At 37.8% G+C, this 22750-nt stretch overlaps 1 protein-coding gene across 20 annotated transcripts in view; it reads left to right on the top strand.

The window, feature by feature from the left end:
• DST (dystonin) overlaps window positions 1–22750 on the top strand; it is a 448713-nt gene that overhangs the window by 269147 nt on the left and 156816 nt on the right. For 18 of the 20 annotated variants that reach the window (XM_014537311.1, XM_005863309.2, XM_014537308.1 and 15 more), the window contains 22 exons: window positions 864–983; window positions 4223–4318; window positions 4413–4540; window positions 7980–8073; window positions 8368–8522; window positions 9186–9648; window positions 9742–9870; window positions 10021–10098; window positions 10186–10347; window positions 10437–10541; window positions 12903–12998; window positions 13570–13695; window positions 14333–14485; window positions 14678–14832; window positions 15074–15200; window positions 15678–15861; window positions 16818–16975; window positions 17790–17968; window positions 18481–18619; window positions 19682–19875; window positions 21279–21441; window positions 22151–22234. In XM_014537311.1, the coding sequence (XP_014392797.1) occupies window positions 864–983; window positions 4223–4318; window positions 4413–4540; window positions 7980–8073; window positions 8368–8522; window positions 9186–9648; window positions 9742–9870; window positions 10021–10098; window positions 10186–10347; window positions 10437–10541; window positions 12903–12998; window positions 13570–13695; window positions 14333–14485; window positions 14678–14832; window positions 15074–15200; window positions 15678–15861; window positions 16818–16975; window positions 17790–17968; window positions 18481–18619; window positions 19682–19875; window positions 21279–21441; window positions 22151–22234 (3288 nt within the window). Of the gene's footprint in view, window positions 1–863; window positions 984–4222; window positions 4319–4412; window positions 4541–7588; window positions 7863–7979; window positions 8074–8367; window positions 8523–9185; window positions 9649–9741; window positions 9871–10020; window positions 10099–10185; window positions 10348–10436; window positions 10542–12902; window positions 12999–13569; window positions 13696–14332; window positions 14486–14677; window positions 14833–15073; window positions 15201–15677; window positions 15862–16817; window positions 16976–17789; window positions 17969–18480; window positions 18620–19681; window positions 19876–21278; window positions 21442–22150; window positions 22235–22750 lie in introns of those variants that run through there. The other 2 variants (XM_005863312.2, XM_005863311.2) reach the window with 2 other exon arrangements.

The following is a 22750-nucleotide window of genomic DNA, read 5'->3' as shown; positions in this document are numbered from 1 at the left end:
CAACAATTACTGGAAGTTTGAGAACTGCTCAGGGATTGAGAACCTCTTCCCAAGGAGCTTTTAGTGACCACTTTAGGCACACTGATGCTTACCTGATTCTTATCTCAACTCCTAGCATATACTACCAGTTATTTCAACACTTAATTGAATACTGCTTTTCATTTTGCTCAGCTGTTCATATTATGAATCTCTCTTGTCTCCCCATCTAGACAGTAACACTTTGATAATAGGTATTATGTCTTCAAGCAATATATTTTTATTACGACACTTAGCACAATGCTTTGTGAACATAATGAGAATTTATCAAATATATAATTGAATATAGCAGTTGACAACCTTCCAGTTTTCTCCATTTAAAAAAGTTTGCAAAATGAGTACTTGAGTAATCTCACCATAGATATTTCCTGTAGTTTTCATTCCTGTCTGGTTTCTTACATAACTTATAGCTCTTTTGAGTTTCATACATAAAGGGGACTTAGATCTAAAAAGGTTGACAGAGTGGCAACCAACTTGGCTTATGCAAGCTGTCATTTCCCCTTCTTGAGCCCCTGGCCAGTTGATTGTGGAAGTCTTTTCTGCTGTGCTTGGGCGCTGCCTCAGAACCTTTCTCCACACAGTGCCCAGGCAGCCCTGTCTCTGGATAGGAATTGGCAGTCATCAGGCCACTGTGGATAGCATGGTTTTAAAGCTGTGTACGTGGGAAGGATTGGGATGCATGGAAAGGATGAGGACTGCGTGAGAAGTAAACCATTTAGCCGGATTAAAGATATGTAAATACACAGAATGACCTTTGACTAAATTGTGTTAGATATGAATCTTACTATCTACAGCCATGGGCTTTTCCTGTCATTTTCTTGTTCTAGGATGTTGAAGTCAAATGGATTGAATATCAGAATATGGTGAACTACCTCATCCAGTGGATTCGACACCATGTGACCACAATGTCTGAGAGAGCATTTCCCAATAATCCCGTAGAACTGAAGGTCAGTGGCACTATAGGGGTTAAATAGGATTAACTTGATATTTAACTTGTAAATAATGCTGTAATAATTCTGTTATTTTAAATGTTATTTATTGATTGATTTTAGAGAGAGAGGCAGAGAAAGAGAAACATTGATTTTTTATTCCACTTATTTATGCATTCATTGGCTGATTGTTCTACTATGTGCCCTGACTACAGATTGAACCTGCAACCTTAGCGTATTGGGATGGTGCTCTAACCATCTGAGCTACCTGACCAAGGCAATTCTGTTATTTAGAAGTTGAAGAAAAATTGCCCTTGACAAGCCATTAATAAATAGGCATTTAAAAAATGTACTCATCTCCCCATTATACAGAGAAAATAGAGGTAAACATTAGTAATTAAAACATAATAGCAACAATATCTTAAATGAACTTATAGTCCCTTAGTTTTGAATTGAGGGTTTAAGGTTTGAGTCTCTGGAGGTGACCTTGCCAAATTGATTTTGGTGTGTGGGAAATGTTTGAAGTTTACCAGATGGCCGTGGTTGGAGGGACCCTGGGAAGCTTGCACAAGGGTGACCGTGGTTAAGACTGTGCCTATGGTGTCGAATCCTATAAAGTCACTTTAGATCCTTTTGTATAGCAAGAGGTCCTTACTCTACTTCACTATGAATTTGAAAATACATACCTGACCTCTGGGATAAATGTATTCATGGTTTAGTAAAACATTTGCTACTACTACCCGGTCAGTGTGGCTCAATGATTGAGCTTTGACCTATGAACCAGAGGTCATGGTTCGATTCCTGGTCAGGGCACATTCTTTGGATTGTGGGCTTGATCCCCAATGTGGGGTGTGCAGGAGGTAGCCGATCAATGATTCTCTCTATCAATGATGTTTCTATCTCTCCCTCTCCCTTCCTGTCTGAAATCAATAAAAATATATTTTAAAAAAATTTGCTACTACCTAAAAACAGGTCTAACTCCTTGAGGCAAAGATATTATAGAAATATAAAAGACACTATAGATATATAAACTTAATTGAAGAATGTGTTGTCTCACTTTGTATATGTATTAGGATCTATAATAACAAAATAGCCTCCTTTCTTTCAAGAAACATACAATGTGAATATTAACGGTAAAGTCTAATTCCTTGAATTATAAGCTTTGTTTTCATGATCGCACTGGAATCACAAAGACTGCAGTGACCCAGGGCGGACCCTGTTCAAGTTATTCACTGTGTTCAAGCATCTGTGCAGACCATCTGTGAAGCAGCTCTCCGTTCACAGTGCCAGGGGAGTTTGTCCTTGGCACGCAGTCAACTTGGCCCGTGTTGATAGGATGCTTTTTAACTGCTCTGAAGTTGTTTGTGTGAAGTCTCCCTATGTGGATGTAAACATTTCCAGGACAAGAAGGATCCCCCCTCTATCACCACATCTACCACGAGCAGCGTTTAGCCTAGAATGGCACTCTGTGCTTATTTACTGATGGACGTCTTGAAACATTGTGTTTTACAACCAAAACAATTTTCAGATTTCAAGTTCAAATTGTTTCCAAGTGGATTCCTATTGTCAGACACTTGGGTAAATTTGTACTGGCTTCTGATTAATGCAGATTCTTAAAGTTTTGGGAAAAGTTTGAGTGAATGAATACCCAGGTTACTTGCTGGTGCCTGGGATAGGATATAATCTACACTAATAAAAGAGAAACATGCAAATTGGTGGTACTCTGCTATGCCCACCAGCCAATCAGGATGAGTATGCAAATTAACCCAACAAAGATGGCGGTTAATTTGCATATGCAGGCGCAGAGCGAAGACTGAAGACGACTGAAGACTGAAGAGGCTTGGCTTCTCTGCTGCGGTCAGATCAAAGGCCTGGGTCCTGGGTGCCGGAGGAAAACTGGTGCTGGCAGCCAGGGGAAGGAAGGCCTATTGCATGAATCTCTTTGTGCAACGGGCCTCTAGTATAAAAAATAAAAAATATGTGGAGAAAATGCTAGTAATGTTATTAGCTAGCAGAACATTGAAAGGAGTCCTTCAGAAATGTATCTGTCTAAAGATCAAAAGGGACTTTTTAAAAAAACAACAACAGCATGAATCAGGATGAAATAATTAGTATACACTTATTAAATGTGGAGATGCTTTATCTACATCATTTTTATGAAGGTCCTTTTTAGTAAATATAATAAGAGATTCCAAATTAGTATCTGCAAACTAGATAATAATTTAATTACATAGTTGAAATGTCTATAATAAAGCAGTAACCTTTAACATCTATCTCTGTTGACTAAGAGATCTGTTTAACTTAGCCAGTGGGACATTGACCTCAAGTTTTAACTCCGTCTATCTGATAAGAATTCTGTTTTCAAGGATAAATCCTTGGAATAGACAAGAACAGGTTTTTTTCCCCCTTTATGGAAATTGTATCAGATTATTTTTCCAAAAGCTAATTTGCCACAGTTGGAAAGTATGTTTTTCTTTTTTTTAAAAAAATCCTCACCTGAACATTTTTTTAGAGAGTGGAAGAGAGACAGACAGACAGAGAGAAACATTGATGTGAGAGAAACACATTGATTGGTTGCCTCCTGCGTGAGCCCTGACCAGGGCCTGAGCCAGGGAGGAGCCTGGGACCAAGGTATGTGCCCTTGACCGGAATCAAACTCAGGACCCTTTGATCCACAGGCTGACGCTCTACCCACTGAGCCAGACCAGGTAGGGCAGAAAGTGTGTCTTTTAGGATGTGTTTTCTTGTTTGTTTGATGAGACTGTTAATAGAGCCGTAGTAAGTTCTACCACGGTTCATTATCTAGACCAGTGGTTCTCAACCTTCTGGCCCTTTAAATATAGTTCCTCATGTTGTGACCCAACCATAAAATTATTTTCGTTGCTACTTCATAACTGTAATGTTGCTACTGTTATGAATCGTAATGTAAATATCTGATATGCAGGATGGTCTTAGGCGACCCCTGTGAAAGGGTCGTTTGACCGCCAAAGGGGTCGCGACCCACAGGTTGAGAACCACTGATCTAGACACTGGTGTGGCACCTGCTGAATCACAGCACACATCAGTAGTTACACCCTCATCAAGTCTTACATAACCCAGTCGCTGGCAGTTGGTATAGGCCTTGAGTATCAATTTTATAAAAGAATTCCACTGAATGCATGGGACACAGTCGATAGCATTTGAAGTGGTAACATTATGCCATAATGAAAACAGGTCTTTGAATGTTGAGCCTTCATTTATTTTCCCTTTCATTTTAGGCACTTTACAATCAGTATTTACAGTTTAAAGAAACAGAAATTCCCCCAAAGGAGACAGAAAAATCAAAAATCAAACGCCTATATAAATTATTAGAGGTAAGCAGAAATTTCCTTTTTTTGTCAAGTGTAATTATTCATTTACTTGTTTTTACATACTTGCTTTGAATTAATTTTTTTAAATTTTCTCCAGATTTGGATAGAATTTGGACGCATCAAACTCCTTCAAGGTTATCATCCAAATGACATAGAAAAAGAGTGGGGGAAGCTCATCATTGCCATGCTCGAGAGGGAGAAGGCGCTGCGTCCAGAAGTAGAAAGGTAAGCCGAGTTATTTTTGCCATGGAAACCCGGAGGATGAGTGGGTGTCTCTTTGTTCTCATGGAAAGAACTTACATTTTGGAGCCAGGATGACCTAGGACCATCATTTCCCTTTTCTGTTTCCCTGGCTGTGTGACCTTGGATAAGTCACTCAATCTTTCTGATGTTTCATTTTCTTATCTAGAAACTCTTCTAAGAGGTTTGAGGGATTAAAACAGTGAAGTAAATGTTCAAAAAAGATCCGATAGGCTGGGTTGGTCTGTGAAGTCTCATCTAATAAGATGGTAACAGGTTTAAAGCCTATCCAAGTAGCCATGAGAATTTCTCAAACTGGCTTTTATTTTTTTCCCTATTGACCCTGTCCCCCCACCTTCACTGCTGTGTCCACGGGTTATGCATATAAGTTCTTTGGTTAATCTCATCCCACCCTGCCCCCCTTCCCGCTGAGATTTGACAGTCTGTTCCATGCTTCCATGTCTCTGGATCTGTTTTGTTCATCAGTTTATTTTGTTCACTAGATTCCACATATGAGTGAGATCTTGTGATACTTATCTTCCTCTGACTGGCTTTTAAAGCACCAGGGCCTAGATCCGGAAGCTTAAAAAATAAAGAACTTATTTTGCTTCTTATAGTTTTGGCTGTGACCCTCTTTTTGTGGGGCCATGGAAACCAGAGTCTAGATTGCCGCCGTTTACAGGACAGTGAAGTGGCTTCCAGAAAACACTCAGTAAATATCGGGTTAAGTTCCCCTTTGGACACTTCTACAAGTGCATTTATTCCATGAAATTGTCACTGACTTCATCATTCTGTCTCTACTCCTCTACTCAGTGGCCCTGGCAGGTGCCTTGGGAGACATGTGTTGGATGCATTTGTCTTCGTTCTAGTCCTTCCCTCCCAGCCTGACCAGTGGAAATTGGGATCTCTGTTCCTCGTTAGCTGTGAGCTCCATGGGCCTGGGCTTCCACTCTCCGCCTTTCTCACACCACACCCTCCTCGCTCTCTTCCCGCAGCCACACTGGCTCTCTCGGGAGCTCTGAGTGCCAAGGTCCCACCCTCCTCCATACCCAGGAGGTTTGCAGCCCTCTGTTCCTTTGGCAGGGAAGTCCAGTTCATCCTGCCCCGCTCTCTTTACTCCTCATCATTCTCAGATCGCGGCTCCAGTGTTACTTCCTCAAGAAATTTTCCATGGTCTCCTAGGCTGGTGCAGACGTCTTGTTTATTATAACTCTTGTGTTTACATGTGTTGTTCCTTCATGGCACTTATCTCTGTTGTAATTCTGTATTTATTTCTGTGATCATTTGATTAAGGGTTACCTGTTCCACTGCTATGAGCTCCAAAAATGTGGAGAAAAACGTGTTTTCACTGCTCTTTGTGTGGCCAATGTTTAACATGGTGCCAGGCACATGGAGAGGCGCTCAGTACACTCATGCTCTCTGTGCCCCACACTTGACCTCAACGTTGTTGAAATGGGACATAAAGCAGTGACAATACGAGGGCAAGTCTAACTTGTCAGCCCTTTATGAAATTACTGCTCACACTCTTGTTAAAGCTTAATATTATATCAACACAACTGGATCATTGGAACGAAAATAAACTTGAAATACACGGGATGGAACTTTTATGGAGGAGGCATTTGTAGGCGATTCAAGTGAGATACTAAGTTAATCATCTGGAGTAATGGCCAAGTCTGCTAGAGAAGGGATATGGAGTTGATTTTTTAGTCATCAGAATAGTAGCTGGAGTTAACTATATGTTAGCAAAAGAAGGCAGTGTAGGAGTTCCAGGTCCAGGAATCCGTCCATCCCGGATTAAATTAGTAGCTCAACTTGCAAGCCACGTCATTCTAGACAAGGTTATTCATCTCTTTAAGCCTCAGTTTCCTCATTGGTGAAGAGGATGTAGTAGTATCTACCACATTTGGTGGTTATGAGTATGAGGTGAAGTGGTGTATGTAAAATGATTAGTTGATTTCCAGGCACATAATAATTGCTTAATAAACATTAGGTGCTGCTGTTACTATTTTGAGATTTTCTGTTTACTAACTATATAGGATGTCCACCTCAAAAAGTATACATACACTTTGACTAATTATAAAGGCAGTGTTTATTAAAATACATTTCATTTTCAAAACTGAGCTGTCAGCTGTTAAAGTGTGCATACAGTTTTTGGGGACATACTGTATTTGATATGGCACTTTCAAATTCCCCCTTTTTTGCCTTCCAAAAAAAATCAAAGCAAGTTTGGCTTTGTAGTGTTGGGGGTTAAGAAGATATTTAGGAGCTTGTTTGGATAAATACTTTAAGTTTTCTTGAAACAACAAGTTATTTAGCATTAACTATATATATTGCAAATAATAGCTATGTGGCATGGGAGTGTGTAGAAGACAAATGAGAAATTCTTTCCCAGGAAAGGAAAAACAAGCATAGACAAATGAAATTTGCAAGCATTGTCTCAATAGTCTACTTAGCACTTTGGCTTTTAAAAATATAAAGTAACTGTAGTAAGATTAGAGTCACATTTCTGAGAGCATGTCACTTAAAGAAAGGTAAATAGGTCATTCTCCAGTTAATTTAACCTGACAAATGACATGCTACTTAAACGGGAATGTACTTTCTTTCTCATCACATGAATTTGTTTACACATGCTTATAAATGCCACCATTCAGCCTTATTGTTATTTGGGTACAGACCTGGCCCTTTATAAAAGTCAGGCTGTAATTGAATATTTGTGGTTTTTTAGCTGATGATTGCTATTGCCTGACTAACTTTTACTAATTGTACCTGGGCTTCGATGAGGCATCTGAGTTGTTTTTTAGGTGGTTGCAATTGGATGACACTTGGTGAAAATATTTGGCCAGGTTTTTTTTCAGTGCCGCCCCATCAGCCTGCCTTGTCCATACTTGCAGGGTTTTAACGCAAGCTACAAAAGGCAAACCTCAGCTAGCAAACTCGTGGCTTTAGGCGAGATTCTTTTGAATAGTTATCAGCGTATTATTTTCTGTGTGTTGCGTATGCATGTAGGAGCATATTTAAGGAGCCATTAAAGCAGTAACATTCAGCTGCCACTTTTTCACCGTTAGAAGTAGAGCTTTCTGCAGACCTACTTTTTAGTCTACTTTTACTGGTCAAGAAGGAATATCATTTCAGGAATAAAAATGCACAGTAGTAGTTACAGCTACCATAGTAGTGATTCTGTGTTTAGTAACACTACTAGCACTCGAACCAGCCTTGATTCAAATGAAAATTTTCTCTCTGTTCATTGCGGGCCAACACTGATCAACTCCTGCATTAGCTTCGGCAATGAATCCGTGGATGGACACAGGTATTGAATCGCTGGTGTGGGATTGTGTTTTAGTCTCAGCGGACGGCATTTTTCAGCGATTGTGAACTCTGCGACTTCGGAGGGAAAGGCTATATTCTCTTTTGTTCCTTCTTTCAGGTTGGAAATGTTACAGCAGATTGCCCACCGAGTTCAAAGGGACAGTGTCATCTGTGGAGACAAACTGATACTTGCTCGAAATGCTCTTCAGGCTGTAAGTTAATTTTAGGAGCCTTTGGAATTGTGGGAAAGGAATCTGTGAATTTGGATGAACTAAAACGTTTGCATAGCATTTGGTCAATTCTTGGTATTTTTGTCAACTGAAACTTAAGGTTTGTTAAATATTATGAGCAGAATTTGCTCTATGGAGAAATAGTCAACAGAGGCAAAACATATTTTTGAACCGTAAGGGAAAAAAGAGAACTCAAGTAGCCTTGTGTTCCAATATATCTTACTAGTTTTGAAACTTTGTTTCACAAAATTAATATTGACTTCTCTTAAAATACAGGATTCTAAAAGATTAGAATCGGGGGTGCAGTTTCAGAATGAAGCAGAAATTGCCGGCTATATACTTGAATGTGAGAACCTCTTACGCCAGCATGTAATCGATGTGCAGATACTGATTGATGGAAAATACTACCATGCAGATCAGTTGGTACAGAGGTAAATGTGCTACTTACCTATTCATGCCCTGTCCTTTTGTTAAAAAAAAGTTAGAGTTAAAAGTCTAGAGTTAAAAAAAAACCTAGAGTTAAAAAAGCAAAAATTGTAAATGATGCTTTAATTCTGTTGTTCCACTTTTAGGAATCAATAACAATTTAGGAATTATAACAATAAAACATTTAAATAAATACAGATAAAAAAACTTTTGGTTTAGATGAGAAATGTTTTATAATAACAAAAAATTTGGAAATTTCCTAAAGGTCAAATAAGAGGAGAATTATCACATCATAGTTTAGTAATTATGTTCATTATAAATGATAGTTATAAAGACTGTGTGATAATGAAAGTGCTCATGGTACAATTCTGTGAAAAAAATGTGGTGTAAAATTTTATCAATATGATTACAATGAATTTTTCAAATAATAGACTTGACTTAGCAGTTTAGATTAACAGAACAACTGGCTGGAAAATACAGAGTTCCCATATGCCTCCTGATATGACTCCTCCTATTAACATCTTGCATTAGTGTGATACATGTGTTACAATTGATGAACCAGTATTGACACATTATCGTTAACGAAAGTCCATAGTTTACCTTAGAGCTCGCTCTTTATAAAGAATGCCGTTTATATTATAGTTCATCCCTTTTGATTTTCTTTTCAGGGTCGCAAAACTGCGCGATGAAATTATGGCCTTAAGGAATGAATGTTCCTCAGTGTACAGCAAAGGACGCATGCTGACGACAGAACAGACGAAGCTCATGATATCAGGAATCACTCAAAGTTTAAACTCAGGATTTGCACAGACCTTAAACCCCAGTCTGAACTCAGGGCTGACCCAGAGTTTAACGCCTTCCCTGACCCCTTCTAGTGTGAAATCTGGCCTGTCATCAGGTCTGACTTCCCGCCTGACTCCATCCCTCACTCCAGTTTATACACCTGGTTTCCCAACAGGATTAGTTCCAAATTTTAATTCAGGAGTAGAGACAAATGCATTGCAAACCCTGAAGTTGATGCAGATCCGAAAGCCCCTTCTAAAGTCTTCTTTGTTGGATCAGAACTTAACAGAAGAGGAAATCAACATGAAATTTGTTCAGGATCTTTTGAATTGGGTTGATGAGATGCAGGTAAGAAAGTGTTTACCTGAAAGTTTCCATCTTTATTGCTATCAGTTTCTTTTTTCTTTTTTTTTTTTTAACCTAGAGTCTTTCTGTTTAAAGGGGCAGCTGGACCGCACTGAATGGGGATCAGATTTGCCAAGTGTTGAAAGCCATTTAGAAAATCATAAAAATGTTCACCGAGCTATTGAAGAATTTGAATGTAGCCTTAAAGAAGCTAAGATCAGTGAGGTATATCAAAATCTGTATCTATTTCATTTTAGCTTACTGTTGTATTGCTTTTCATGTAAAGACACTGTGACAAGATAATAGATACATTGAGTAGGAATCAGAATTCTTCAAGATTCCTAACCTTGGTGTCTCTCTTATACCATGTTATAGATCCAAATGACGGCGCCTCTTAAGCTAACTTACGCAGAAAAGTTGCACAGGTTAGAGAGTCTGTATGCAAAACTGTTGGTAAGTTTTTTTTTTTTTTTACATTTTCTGTTTCCTTCATCTCTGTTTGGCAAAGACATGATTCTTACAATGGTTTCCCTTATAAAGAACACATCCAGGAATCAGGAACGGCACCTTGATACCCTCCATAATTTTATAACTCGTGCCACGAATGAACTTATTTGGTTGAATGAAAAAGAAGAAGAGGAAGTTGCTTATGACTGGAGTGAAAGAAATACCCACATATCCCGGAAAAAAGATTACCATGCTGTAAGCGCAACTTCGGTAATTGAATATTAAAGTGGTATTTCAGGTTTAGATATTTTTCTAACACATTTCTGAACTCTTTCTTGAATTAGGAATTAATGAGAGAACTGGAGCAAAAGGAAGAAAATATTAAGTCAGTTCAGGAGATAGCAGAGCAGCTACTTCTGGAAAACCACCCAGCCCGATTAACTATTGAGGTGAGTCAGGAGGCGTAATAGTCATGCTTGAATATCCACATTCGATTATCACCCTATGTATTTTTTTTATTGCTGACAAATTAAAAAATGCCAGCTATCCAATTTTTATTACAACCTGGCTCAACAGTGATGTTTCTCACACATCATACTGATTTGCCTTCACTTTCCTTGATCTACGTGTGTCACCTGCCCATCACTTAAAGTAAAGGTGCCTTTGTCAACCCTGTAACCCAAGAGGTGAATTGCAGTAAATACGAAGGACCTTGACTTTTCAAGCTGTGATGTTTTATTTCCTCCTGCCTTGTGCCATTGCACAAGTGATGTAACCTTGCTAAGCCTCACCTACCTACCCAAATGGGAAAATTGCTTCTAACCTGAAGAGCTGTGGTGAGAATGAGAGCAATAATGTAAGGTTACTACTTAGTATAGTTTATGGTGTGTAGTATGTTCTTAAGATGTATTAGTTACTGTTATTTAATTAATAATTGTACTTATGATCTAGTTTTGTGAGGTGCATTGAAATAACACCCTGGAAAGGCCTCACTGGAGTGCACATTTCTAATCCAGAAGGTGGAGAATTGATGTGGGATTTATCGGGTTGCCCGTGTGGCAGCGGCGGTGGTGGTGGCGGTGGTGGTGGTGGTGGTGTGTTTAATTTTCTGGCCTGATATATACTGGTTAGAGTTAGTGAATTTCTAAATCTGACTAACAAGAGGGGGAGGAGAGGTTAAGTAAGGTGGCAAGGAGCATCAGACATGGATAGATGTGGTGTGTTTCCAGAGGAAAATGAAGCTGTGCTTACAACGGGACGTGCTTCACAGTGCCTCAGTTGAGGAAAGAAATATCTTTGTTCACTGAAATCATCATGACTCAAAAGATTAGTAAAATTTCAGGTCTCATTGGGGAGTTTTGGGAATGTTACATTTGACCTTCTTTTATATGAAAATAGGGTTTTGCATCCACATGAAATGCCATATAGGAATCTTAAAGACACAAGAGCAGGAGGGATAATAAGGAAAGGAAATTAGAGTAATGAAGGGTCTGGATACACTTTTGTACGATGATAAACTAAAAATGGAATTGTCCTCAGAGTAGAGAGATGAAAGCTGTTAGGAAATATGATTATAGGTTAAGAATTGTGATGGAAATAGAAAATGTGGATGTGGACCTGATTACTTTTATGTAGAAATGTTCATCTAATTGCATGTTTCTTGGGGATAAGATTAGTCATCTTTATGATTCCATTGGCCTAGGCAATGTCTTGTGGGTACGAATGGATAATGGTTATCAACAATATTTCACATTTTATATGAAAAAGAAACTACTAATCTAACAATGCACGATAGGTCTTTTATAGCCATTTTACTCAAAGTGGCTTCACTTGGGGGAACAGGTAATATGATCATGACATGTTGCCGGATTTCCAGTGCAGTTGGGAAATGCACGTACATTCCATTCAAAAGCTTGCCTGAACATAGGCTCAGCAGGAATGAGGTTTTCCAAAAGGAGGAAGTATGATAGGCTTACTTAAAGCATCTAGAGCGCCCTCTTCTGGAAGGCAGTGAATTGCACCTTAAATATAAAAGGGTATTTCATGTTCCCCTAAGGAGGTATCTTATACAATATTTTTGCCCTCATGAAAGATATGCTTTGTCTTAAAGGTTAAAGCAAACATGTTTTAATAAAAATTTCTAGTATTATGATTTTTATAACTCCAGAATTACAGTGATATAGGATTGATTGCATACTCTCTTCTCTACCCTACCACCACCCCCCTAAATATTTTCCTGGTAAAAACAAAGAAATTAATTTCCCCAGTCCCAACAGCTTCTGGCCTAGTTTTAGAAGCAAAAACAAAGAGAAAACTACAAGACTATGTATTTTGTGTCAAAGGCGTATTTTATGATCCAGTAATACAAAAATTCAGAGAGAAGAAAGAAAGATGAAGGACAGTGTCATAAAGGAAAGGAAATGCAAGGATTCCACAGAGTAGAAAAAGGAGTGGTGAGAAAGGAGTAAAGGGTCAGCTTGCATCCATTTCAAATGTTAAATTTCCTTTTCATGTAAGATTAGCTTCCTCCATATATTTTAAGAAAAAAACAAACTTTCAAATTTGAAAGAAATTGACTGGACTGATTTAAAAAGTTGACATTTAAACTTCTAGGACTGGCTTTGGGCAAGTGATAATCTTAGATTAGAGGGACATTCACTACCCTAATTTTCAAGTCTTAATCTGCTAAAAAAACAACAACAAAATCTTACCATCTATGTAGATAGTAGAGTCTTTTATCTTTTGAAAGCATTGCTGTGTATGGATGTCATTGTTCTCCCCACTGACAGTGAGTGCGTTTTACCTCTCAGGCCTACCGAGCGGCAATGCAGACACAGTGGAGCTGGGTCTTGCAGCTCTGCCAGTGTGTGGAGCAGCACATAAAGGAGAACACCGCCTATTTCGAGGTATGTGATGGAATCGCCACTTCTGTCCATGGCATTGTGATTTTGGCTGACTCACAGAGAATGCTTTCATCATTTATTGTCAGACACATGTACCTAAGGTGCAGGGGAAATAAACTGAAATGTTTTGTTTGTAAGACTTAAAGGATACCTTGAAGCATTCTATTAAGGAGGAAATCCTTAATAAAAACAATCTTAAAGTGTCAAAAAAATCGTTATTTTACAAATACATCTCTTACTAAGGAAGTATTTTCATTACAGAGAGTCATTACCAAGAACTCTTTTTAAAAATGTATTCTTCTTCAGAAGTTTTAAATTACTCTTGGACTTTCGCCCCTACCTAAGAATTGTTTGGAATCTAACAAACCTTGGACATATACTGTTCATTTGTAATTATCCAAGTTCAAGAGTTGTTTGGATAAAGGAGAGATGTGGCTATTACGTTGCATTGTTTTGATTTTATTCTGTTCTCACCGATGTGGGGTACACACAGGGGCCTGGTAATTGAACTTGGTAACTCTGTACTTTACTGGCATATAATATACTTTAACTACCAGTTTTCATCTTTCCCTAGTTTTTCAATGACGCCAAAGAAGCCACTGATTACTTGAGGAATCTGAAAGATGCCATTCAGCGGAAGTACAGCTGTGATAGATCCAGCAGCATTCACAAGCTGGAAGACCTTGTTCAGGAATCAATGGTACTAAGAAGATTACCTAGGAGTTTCATTAGTAATGTAAAATGGGAATTCGGTGGTTTTTATTATATTTTTATAGGAAGCACGACTGAATATTTCATTAGTGCTCTTGATAATTCCACTTTGTTCAATCAAGCATTTAAACATTCAGTTTTAGTATTTTTTGGTAGCATAAAAAAGTATTTTTTTATGATAGCTTTGATATTTTTAAATGCTTAAACAGTGTTTTGTGTGTGTGTGTGTGTGTGTGTGTGTGTGTGCGCGCGCGTTCATTCAAGTACAAATACTTAAGTACTTTCTGTATCATAGGTACTGTTTTTGGTGCTGGAGGTAGAGTATGAACAAAACATAAGAAATCCCTACCCTCATGGTGCTTACAGGCTAGAGGTGGGCGTAGACAATAAACATGGTAAATCAGTAAAATATATGTGTATGTTAGACAATAGTAAATGCTAAGGAGGAAGAAAACAATGAAACAAACAAAACCAGGGAAGGGAGATGTAAGAGTGGTTGGGGAGGGGTTGAAAGTTTAGACCTTGGGGTCAGGGCAGCTTCTCTGATGGTTGCATTTCTGTAAAGCCCCCAAACAACAGAGACCACAAGTCTTCTGCCATTTAAAATCATCTTATTTATTACTTAGGAGGAGAAAGAAGAGCTCTTGCAGTATAAAAGCACAGTGGCAAGCCTGGTGGGGAGAGCAAAAACCATAATTCAGCTGAAGCCAAGGAATCCTGACTGTCCACTCAAAACATCTATTCCAATCAAAGCCATCTGTGACTACAGACAAATTGAGGTACTTAAGCTCCTAGAAACAGACCAGTTTCTGGTCTTGTTCATATATTTAAAAAGTGAGGTCATATTGCTCACGAGTAAAGTTTTCCACCTTAAGAAAAAACAACAAAAAGTAATCCCAAGATTGGGTATGGAAAAAAAGATTAGTCAACAATGATCTCATTTGGTTGTTCTGTTCTTCATTTGAAACCAGATAACCATTTACAAAGACGATGAATGTGTTCTGGCAAACAACTCTCATCGCGCTAAATGGAAGGTCATCAGCCCCACAGGGAATGAGGCCATGGTCCCCTCTGTGTGCTTCTCAGTCCCTCCACCAAACAAAGAAGCTGTTGACTTTGCAAACAGGTGCGTATGCATTAGCTAAAAACAGACCCCTGGTTTGGGAAGCTCTCTGAAGGTTAAAGAAATAATCAATACTTTGTCAGGGCCCACAGGATCAGAAGGATCTAAAACTAGCAAACATGGGCTATTTCACACCCACACACGCATACATTAAATAAAAAAAAAGAAAGAAAAAAGAGAAATTGTAGCATGTGTTCAAAGGGAGGGAAAAGGCTTAATCTGTGTTTCCTTTCATGTATTTCAGAATTGAACAACAGTACCAGAATGTCCTAACTCTTTGGCATGAGACTCACATAAACATGAAGAGTGTAGTATCCTGGCACTATCTCATCAACGAAATTGATAAAATTCGAGCTAGCAATGTGGCTTCAGTAAGTGTAAATCTACACATCAACCTAATCTGTCCAAAAATGTAGGGCACTTTGTCATGAAGAGTAGAGTTTGTATTTGCTGTACAATAGGATGGAGTCCAGCGGAGCCAGTATTCGTTCATTCATTCCATGCTATTATATACTTACTATTTACGGGGCACTTTCTAAGAATTGGATCATCTGGAGATCACATATTCCACTTAGTGCTTATATTTTGATAGGGAGACAGGATATAGTGTTTGGACTTCTAGAGATGAGTCCAGTTTAATTTCATTTCATGAGTTTTAGAGTCTTGTTCTTTGTTTTTTAAAACCTGAAATTGTTAGCAAAGAGGAAAATTAATTTCAAATGGTTCTTGTATTTATGGCTATTGATTTGAACTGGCCTATACCATGAAACTTTAACCTGAGATCTGTCCCATTTAATTTTAACTCAGTACTATAGTCACTCAATTATATGATCATTGGTCTTCTCTAGGTAAAGACAATGTTACCTGGTGAACATCAGCAAGTACTGAGTAATCTACAGTCTCGTTTTGAAGATTTTCTGGAAGATAGCCAGGAATCCCAGATATTTTCAGGCCCAGATATCACACAGCTGGAAAAGGAGGTTAATGTGTGTAAGCAGTATTACCAAGAACTTCTGAAATCTGCAGAAAGAGGTAAAGTATGGGGATCCTCGTCTCCACCCCCCCGTGCCCCCCCCCCCATAGGTGTTTAATACAGGCTATTTCTGCTCTCAATGGGAATTTCAGTCTTAGGTGTGTTGTGCTACCTATCAGCCTATGATAGGTAGACACAGTTGTGGAAAAATTAAAAGCATGTTTCAGGTGGGAATATGCAAAAAGGGATTAATTTTTTTCTAGTTGATGAATTAATAAAAAGATGCCAACCAAATAGTATGACAAATGACGGCATCTTAATGCATCTGCTTTTCAACATTTTCGTGATTTTGCAATGTAGTGTTCAGAATGATGATCTTTTCATTTCAGAAAAGATTCAGTTATTTTTCCATGTACCAAACTTGGACTTTAAAACAAGACTTTCTTCTTTAGAGGATCTTTAGATTCACAGCAAAACTGAGAGGAAGGTATAGGGATTTTCCATAACCAAAGTGGGGTTTTACACAAGGGGTTAAAGGAAAAGATTTTTGTCTAGTTAATTTTTGTTTAATATAAATTTTAATATAAACTCTTCTGATATTACTTAGAAACAAAAGCTGTATTAGTAATATTCTATTTTTTAAAATTTTAAACATGAACATATTTTAATCTACCGTTCATTTTAAGGATTTTTATTTAATTTTTTAGGTAATCTGCAACTAATACAATTCACATTTTCCTGAACATAAAAGAGCAATATATTACTTTCCTTGGACATGATACGATAGAAATGGGTACTTCAAATGGCATTAGGGAAATTTTATTAACTCTTTGTAAATTGTAAGGTCACTATTTTAAGGTTTATATCCTTAGGGTGGGTTTGTGATGATATCTGGTAACATTAGTCTGACTCACTATGTTCCAGTAGTAATAAAACTGCCATAATAAAACATGAGCAAGAGCATCCAAATGATAGAAAATAAGATGTTTTCCAAACATTATATTTACGTTCACAGAGGAGCAAGAGGAATCAGTTTATAATCTCTACATCTCTGAAGTGAGAAACATTAGACTGCGGTTAGAGAACTGTGAAGATCGGTTGATCAGACAGATCCGAACTCCACTGGAAAGAGACGATTTGCATGAAAGCGTGTTCAGAATCACAGAGCAGGAGGTGAGATTTGTAAATGTGTTGGGGTAAAATTTAACTTAAAGTAAATTACTATCTTAATGACTGCCAACTCCTGTAACTTCTTACATGCTCAACTTTGCCCAGTGATCACTTCATAAGGTCTGATTATGCTCTTATGGTTTATTGTGAACCAGCATTCTTTAATTCAGTTCTACCTCTGACTCAGGTAAATAGGTTCCCTTTTACCTATCATGGTGGAGGCTGTAAGGGCTTCTCACAGTGCAAATCATTACACGTTTGTTGACCATATGCTACATGCAAAAGCACTAAGTTAGACAATTGGGCTTGAAAAGATGAGCAATAAGGGAATTATTGATAACAAAACCTGATACTATGGCTTAGTTCCTTTGATAAAGAAAAAGTAAAGAATATGCATAATTTGTAAGTCAATGATCATAATGTAAAACGTGAGTTTTAAAACTGTTGAAAGAGCCCTGGCTGGTGTTGCACAGTGGTTAGAGTGTCAGCCTGCACACGGGAGGGTTGAGGGTTCAATTGTCAGTCAGGGGCATGTACCTGGGTTCCATCTCCGGCCGGGTTGGGGCGCCTGCGGGAGGCAACCAATCCATGTGTCTCACATCAATGTTCCTTCCTCTCCCTCTCTCTATCCCTCTCTCCCTCTGTTCCTCCCTTTGTCTTCTCCGCCATCCCTCCCTTCCACTCTCTAAAAATCAATGGAAAAAATATCCTCAGATGAGGATTAACAAAAAATAAGCAAGCACACAAAAACTGTTTAAAGAAAGATGCCCCATCTGGAGTGAAAACCTAATGCCAATGTTTGTTCTCTCTTTCATAGAAACTAAAGAAAGAGCTGGAGCATCTTAAAGATGATTTGGGAACAATCACAAATAAATGTGAAGACTTTTTCAGTCAGGCAGCAGCCTCTACATCAGTCCCTACCTTACGCTCTGAGCTGAGTGTGGTCCTTCAGAACATGAACCAAGTCTACTCTATGTCTTCCATCTACATAGAGAAGTATGTGACCACTGTCTTAACGTAAATTTGCTTCAGACAACTGTCCTATTTTTACATCTGTGCTGCACATTTAAAATATTCATTTTATGAATATTTGTAATTCACTTTTATTTTCTCTTACCAATATATTAAGTATTTCTATAGATTAATGATGCTTCTTCATGTTGAAAGGGAATGTGCCACAGAGATTAGGGCGCAGTGTATGATCTTCCCACATTTTGCCTAAAGTTTTAATAGCTCAGCTGTTGAGTCTGTAGGATTTTTCCTCTCAAGCTTGGTCTAACCAAGGCTTGAAAGAAGACCATCTTATCTTGGAATCTCTTGCTAAATATCACTTGTGGTCCATACTATCTATCAAGAAGACAGTCAGCTGCATATGTCTTGTACGTAATATGTCAGTGTTCCAACATGAAGAACATGCTATATTATGTGTCATAATGGTGCTTCAGGACTGTGTTATGGGAAAATAAACATTTACCAATAGAAGGCTGTTGTTTAATTCTCCTTATTAGGTTGAAAACTGTTAATTTGGTGTTAAAATACACTCAAGCTGCAGAAGCCCTTGTAAAACTGTATGAAATGAAACTGTGTGAAGAAGAAGCAGTGACAGCAGACAAGAATAATATTGAGAATCTAATAAGTACTTTAAAGGTATGAGTCTCACCGTTGGCTGTTTTTCAAGTTCATACTTTAAAAATATTTCTCTAGCATTTCAATCTTCAAACATCAACTGTTAAATATCTTAATTTGATTATATTTACATTCATTCTGTTGGCATATCTCTATAATGCCATAGCTTACTGCAGATAAGTATGTTTAGGCATTTGTAATTTGAGGAGAGAGCTTGAAAGTTTGAATCTTCTTGACATTAGCTTTTTATAATCAGTTCATATTGGCAGCAAGAGGAGTTGAAGCTAAAAATTAAATTATTTGTAATTTATTCTCTTGCTGAAAGAGACAGTTATTTTAAAAGTCAAGGAGGCAGCCCTAACTGGTTTGGCTCAGTGGATAGAGCGTCAACCTGTGGACCGAAGGGTCCCGGGTTCGATTCCGGTGAAGGGCATGTACCTTGGTTGTGGGCACATCCCCATTAGGAGGTGTGCAGGAAACAGCTGATCAATGTTTCTCTCTCATTGATGTTTCTAACTCTCTGTCCCTCTCCCTTCCTCTCTGTAAAAAACCAATAAAATATATTTAAAAAAAAAAGTCAAGGAGGCAAATAGAGGAATTAATCTAAGAAAGGAAAAAGACTGGTGGTTGTACTCATCTGTATCTGTAAATGTGTATAAAGAACTGAGTGTAACTATTGAAAAACAATGGTGCAAAGTTATATTAGTGATTTTTAATGTGTACATTCATTTTTAAGCAATGAAATTAGTAAATATCTTAAACATAATCAATGAAAACAACTTACGGAGGTAGCAGACTTGCTTATGGAATATATTTTGCTTTATTGATATGTAAATTTCATTAGGCTGAACTTTATTAAATTGTCAGGTGTTTTTTTAAGATCAAAGTTCAATCAAATATTGGCAATCTCATCAGGTTCAACCTAATACATTATTTTTGTATATGAAAGATACTTTTTCCTTTCTCTGATTTTATAGCAGTCAAGTGACTGCTGTAAATAAATTATAAAATTAGGTAAATAACGTGTTTGCCCAGTGAGTGGTTGACACATTTTTATAAATTTCACCTATTAATGTATTTTAGCAATGGCGGGCTGAAGTAGATGAAAAGAGAGAGGTATTCCACTCATTGGAGGATGAGCTGCAGAAGGCTAAAGCCATCAGTGATGAAATGTTTAAGACATACAAAGAACGGGACCTTGATTTTGACTGGCACAAAGAAAAGGCTGATCAGTTAGCCGAAAGGTGGCAAAATGTTCATGTTCAGATTGACAACAGGTTAGTATCTTTTTTTTGTTCAGGTTTAGTACAGATTTAATGTATATCCTTATATCTAGGTAAAATCTAAACTTATTAGGCTGTTTTAAAATCTCTTATATATAGTTAATTTCATATACATAGTTAATTTTGACATATACTTAACTAGAGGCCCGGTGCACAAAATTCATGCACCGGTATGGTCCCTAGGCCTGGCTGGTGATCAGGGCTGATTGGGGCCTTCCGGCTGCTGGCTGGGGCCTCCCTTCCCCAGCTTCCAGCTGCTGGCCGGGGCCTCCCTTCCCCAGCTGCTGGTTGGACCTTCCTTCATTCCGTGCTGCTTCCTGGTGGTCAGCGCACGGCATAGTGAGCAATCGAACTCCCAAGGGGACACTTTTCATATTAGCCTTTTATATATATAGATTGTGTTCGCTTCAAGAGCTCTATCTAACTATATTTATTTCTTAAATGTTGGATTTAAATAAGACATTTAACTTCAAAATAAATATTTTCAATTTTATGTTATTAAAACTATTGATATACTCTGGTATTTGGATAGCTAATCTACTTGCTTTTTTTCTGAAGGGTAAAACAATATAGTTCATTTATTTCAGCTTACAGTATTCAAACACGATATTTAAATAATTCAAAATTTTTACCAACTTACAAGACTTAGTAAGAACATGAGCCATGTAGCACTCTATACTAGACCTAAGAAGTGTAAAGAAATTGCAGTGACCTGATGTTCACTTTTATGGAAGATATAAGAACATTGAAAATAAATAAAATAAAAAAGTGAAAGGAAATCAGATGGTTTTAGGTCTCCACCTTAAAAGAAACAGAATAGTGTCTTTTCTCATTAATTTCATGTTTACATTAATGCAAAGAAAATGCTTTTATGATATAGGACCATTCTTGAGAAGTAAAATTATATTCAAACATAGAATATCTCATCTCTATAACATATGTGATTTGTAGGTTTAATTTAGTGATTTTAAATCATAGAGACTGAAGCATTTAATCACAACTCCTGGAAAGTCCTCTCTCAGTCCATGTTGAACCATTCATTGAACTATCTTGTCCTTATTTCTAAAGTGAACTGCCGTTTGATGCAAGCTTTGGGTATTCAAGGCATGCTGATTGATAATGGTTATGGTTAAGTTTCTAGTTTTCCTGCTTTTTAGCTTTAGTCTCTTGGGCTTGTCCCTAGGATAATCACATGTATAACTCCATAAATAAAATATTTAGATTGAACCCGAGCCAAAGTGATTGCCCTTAGAGATGTGCTTCAGAGTGCTGTACCCTTGAATTGTTGTACTGAGTGCATTGCAGTACAGTTATTCTGTCTCTCCCTTCTTCACTACATCTATCACCCTTCTAATGGATGCTATTGGAAACTGTGACTATTCTGTTATGTTTTTTAGGTTACGGGACTTAGAAGGCATTGGCAAATCGCTGAAGTACTACAGAGATACCTATCACCCTTTAGATGACTGGATCCAACAAGTTGAAATTACTCAGAGGAAGATTCAGGAAAATCAGCCTGAAAATAGTAAAACCCTAGCCACACAGCTGAATCAACAGAAGGTATGTGAACACAATTCCCTGTGCTAGGGCTGTGTCTGCCTTTGGTCAGTAATGACCTTTATCTTCCTTTCCCTTGTTAAAAGAAGAAGCAAAAAGCTATTTGGAAGAAGGTAGGAAAAATCAGAAATACTAAAATCTTGCAGTGCAAACCTACACATATCACTTACTTTGATTTCTTGGAAGTCATTTTGAAAGCATAAGGAATAAGAAGTTAACATGTTGGGGTAATTTTCAAATTCCTAGTGATCATTTAATCATAGTATGGAAATCTCTTTGGTACTAGGTGGTCACAATAGTTTTGTGGGATCCTAAATAAATGAAAATGGTTAGTGGTAGAAAATTAAACAGCCATATTTGACAAAGTTTAGTGCTTTGAGATTTTTTTTTTCTGTCTTTGAGGAGCCAATAATTTTTAGCTCTGTTATGATCAGGAATAGGTGGGGGCCAAGGGCTTAAGTCTACTTTTGACTAACTTTTATGAAGTTTTGTACTTTCTGCTTTGAGAAAGTGACCCATGTGGGTGGGTCACTTATATGGCTTAATCTAGAAGTTTGTGATTTACCCATTAGGCACATTACATATTATGTGCTAAGGGTTAAGGAGCTATACTTTTAAATGATGTGGATATTTCTTAGTTCTTGAGCATCTTAAGTAGTTGAGTAGCATAGAATTCCTTGTCCTTTTTCATCTAAATTGTGTGTATTTATAGATGCTGGTGTCAGAAATAGAAATGAAACAGAGCAAAATGGATGAATGTCAAAAATATGCAGAACAGTACTCAATTGCGGTGAAGGTACGTGGATTCAGTTGTTTACTTCTATTAAATTTAATATTTGGGCATATGATTCTACATTGAACTTTCAAAGCCTTTACAAGTCATTTCACTCTGTGTTAACAAGTGAAAACAGAGAGTCTTCATTTGGAAACCTTTTGACACTACCTACCTTCTAATTCTTTGACATCTGAGTCACATGGCAGCCCCTGGTTTATTCATTTTCCCTATGTTACACAGCACATGCACACATGCCCCTCTACACACATAAGAAATACAGAGCTCTGAAATTAATTTCATTTAAAATACATATTTTTATTGATTTCAGGGAGGAAGGGAGAGGGAGAGAGATAGAAACATCAGTGATGAGAGAGAATCACTGATCAACTGCCTCCTGCACACGCCCTACTGTGGATCGAGTCCGCAACCTGGGCATGTGCCCTGACTGGGAATCGAATCATAACCTCCTGGTTCATAGGCTGATGCTCAACCGCTGAGCCACACCAGCTGGGCTAAAATGCATTTCTTAAAATATAT

Source organism: Myotis brandtii, unplaced genomic scaffold (genome assembly GCF_000412655.1).
Source record: "Myotis brandtii unplaced genomic scaffold, ASM41265v1 scaffold176, whole genome shotgun sequence".
In the NCBI taxonomy this organism is placed as follows: Eukaryota; Metazoa; Chordata; class Mammalia; order Chiroptera; family Vespertilionidae; genus Myotis; species Myotis brandtii.
Note: the sequence above shows the minus strand (reverse complement) of the source record. Positions and strands in the feature narration are given on the sequence as shown.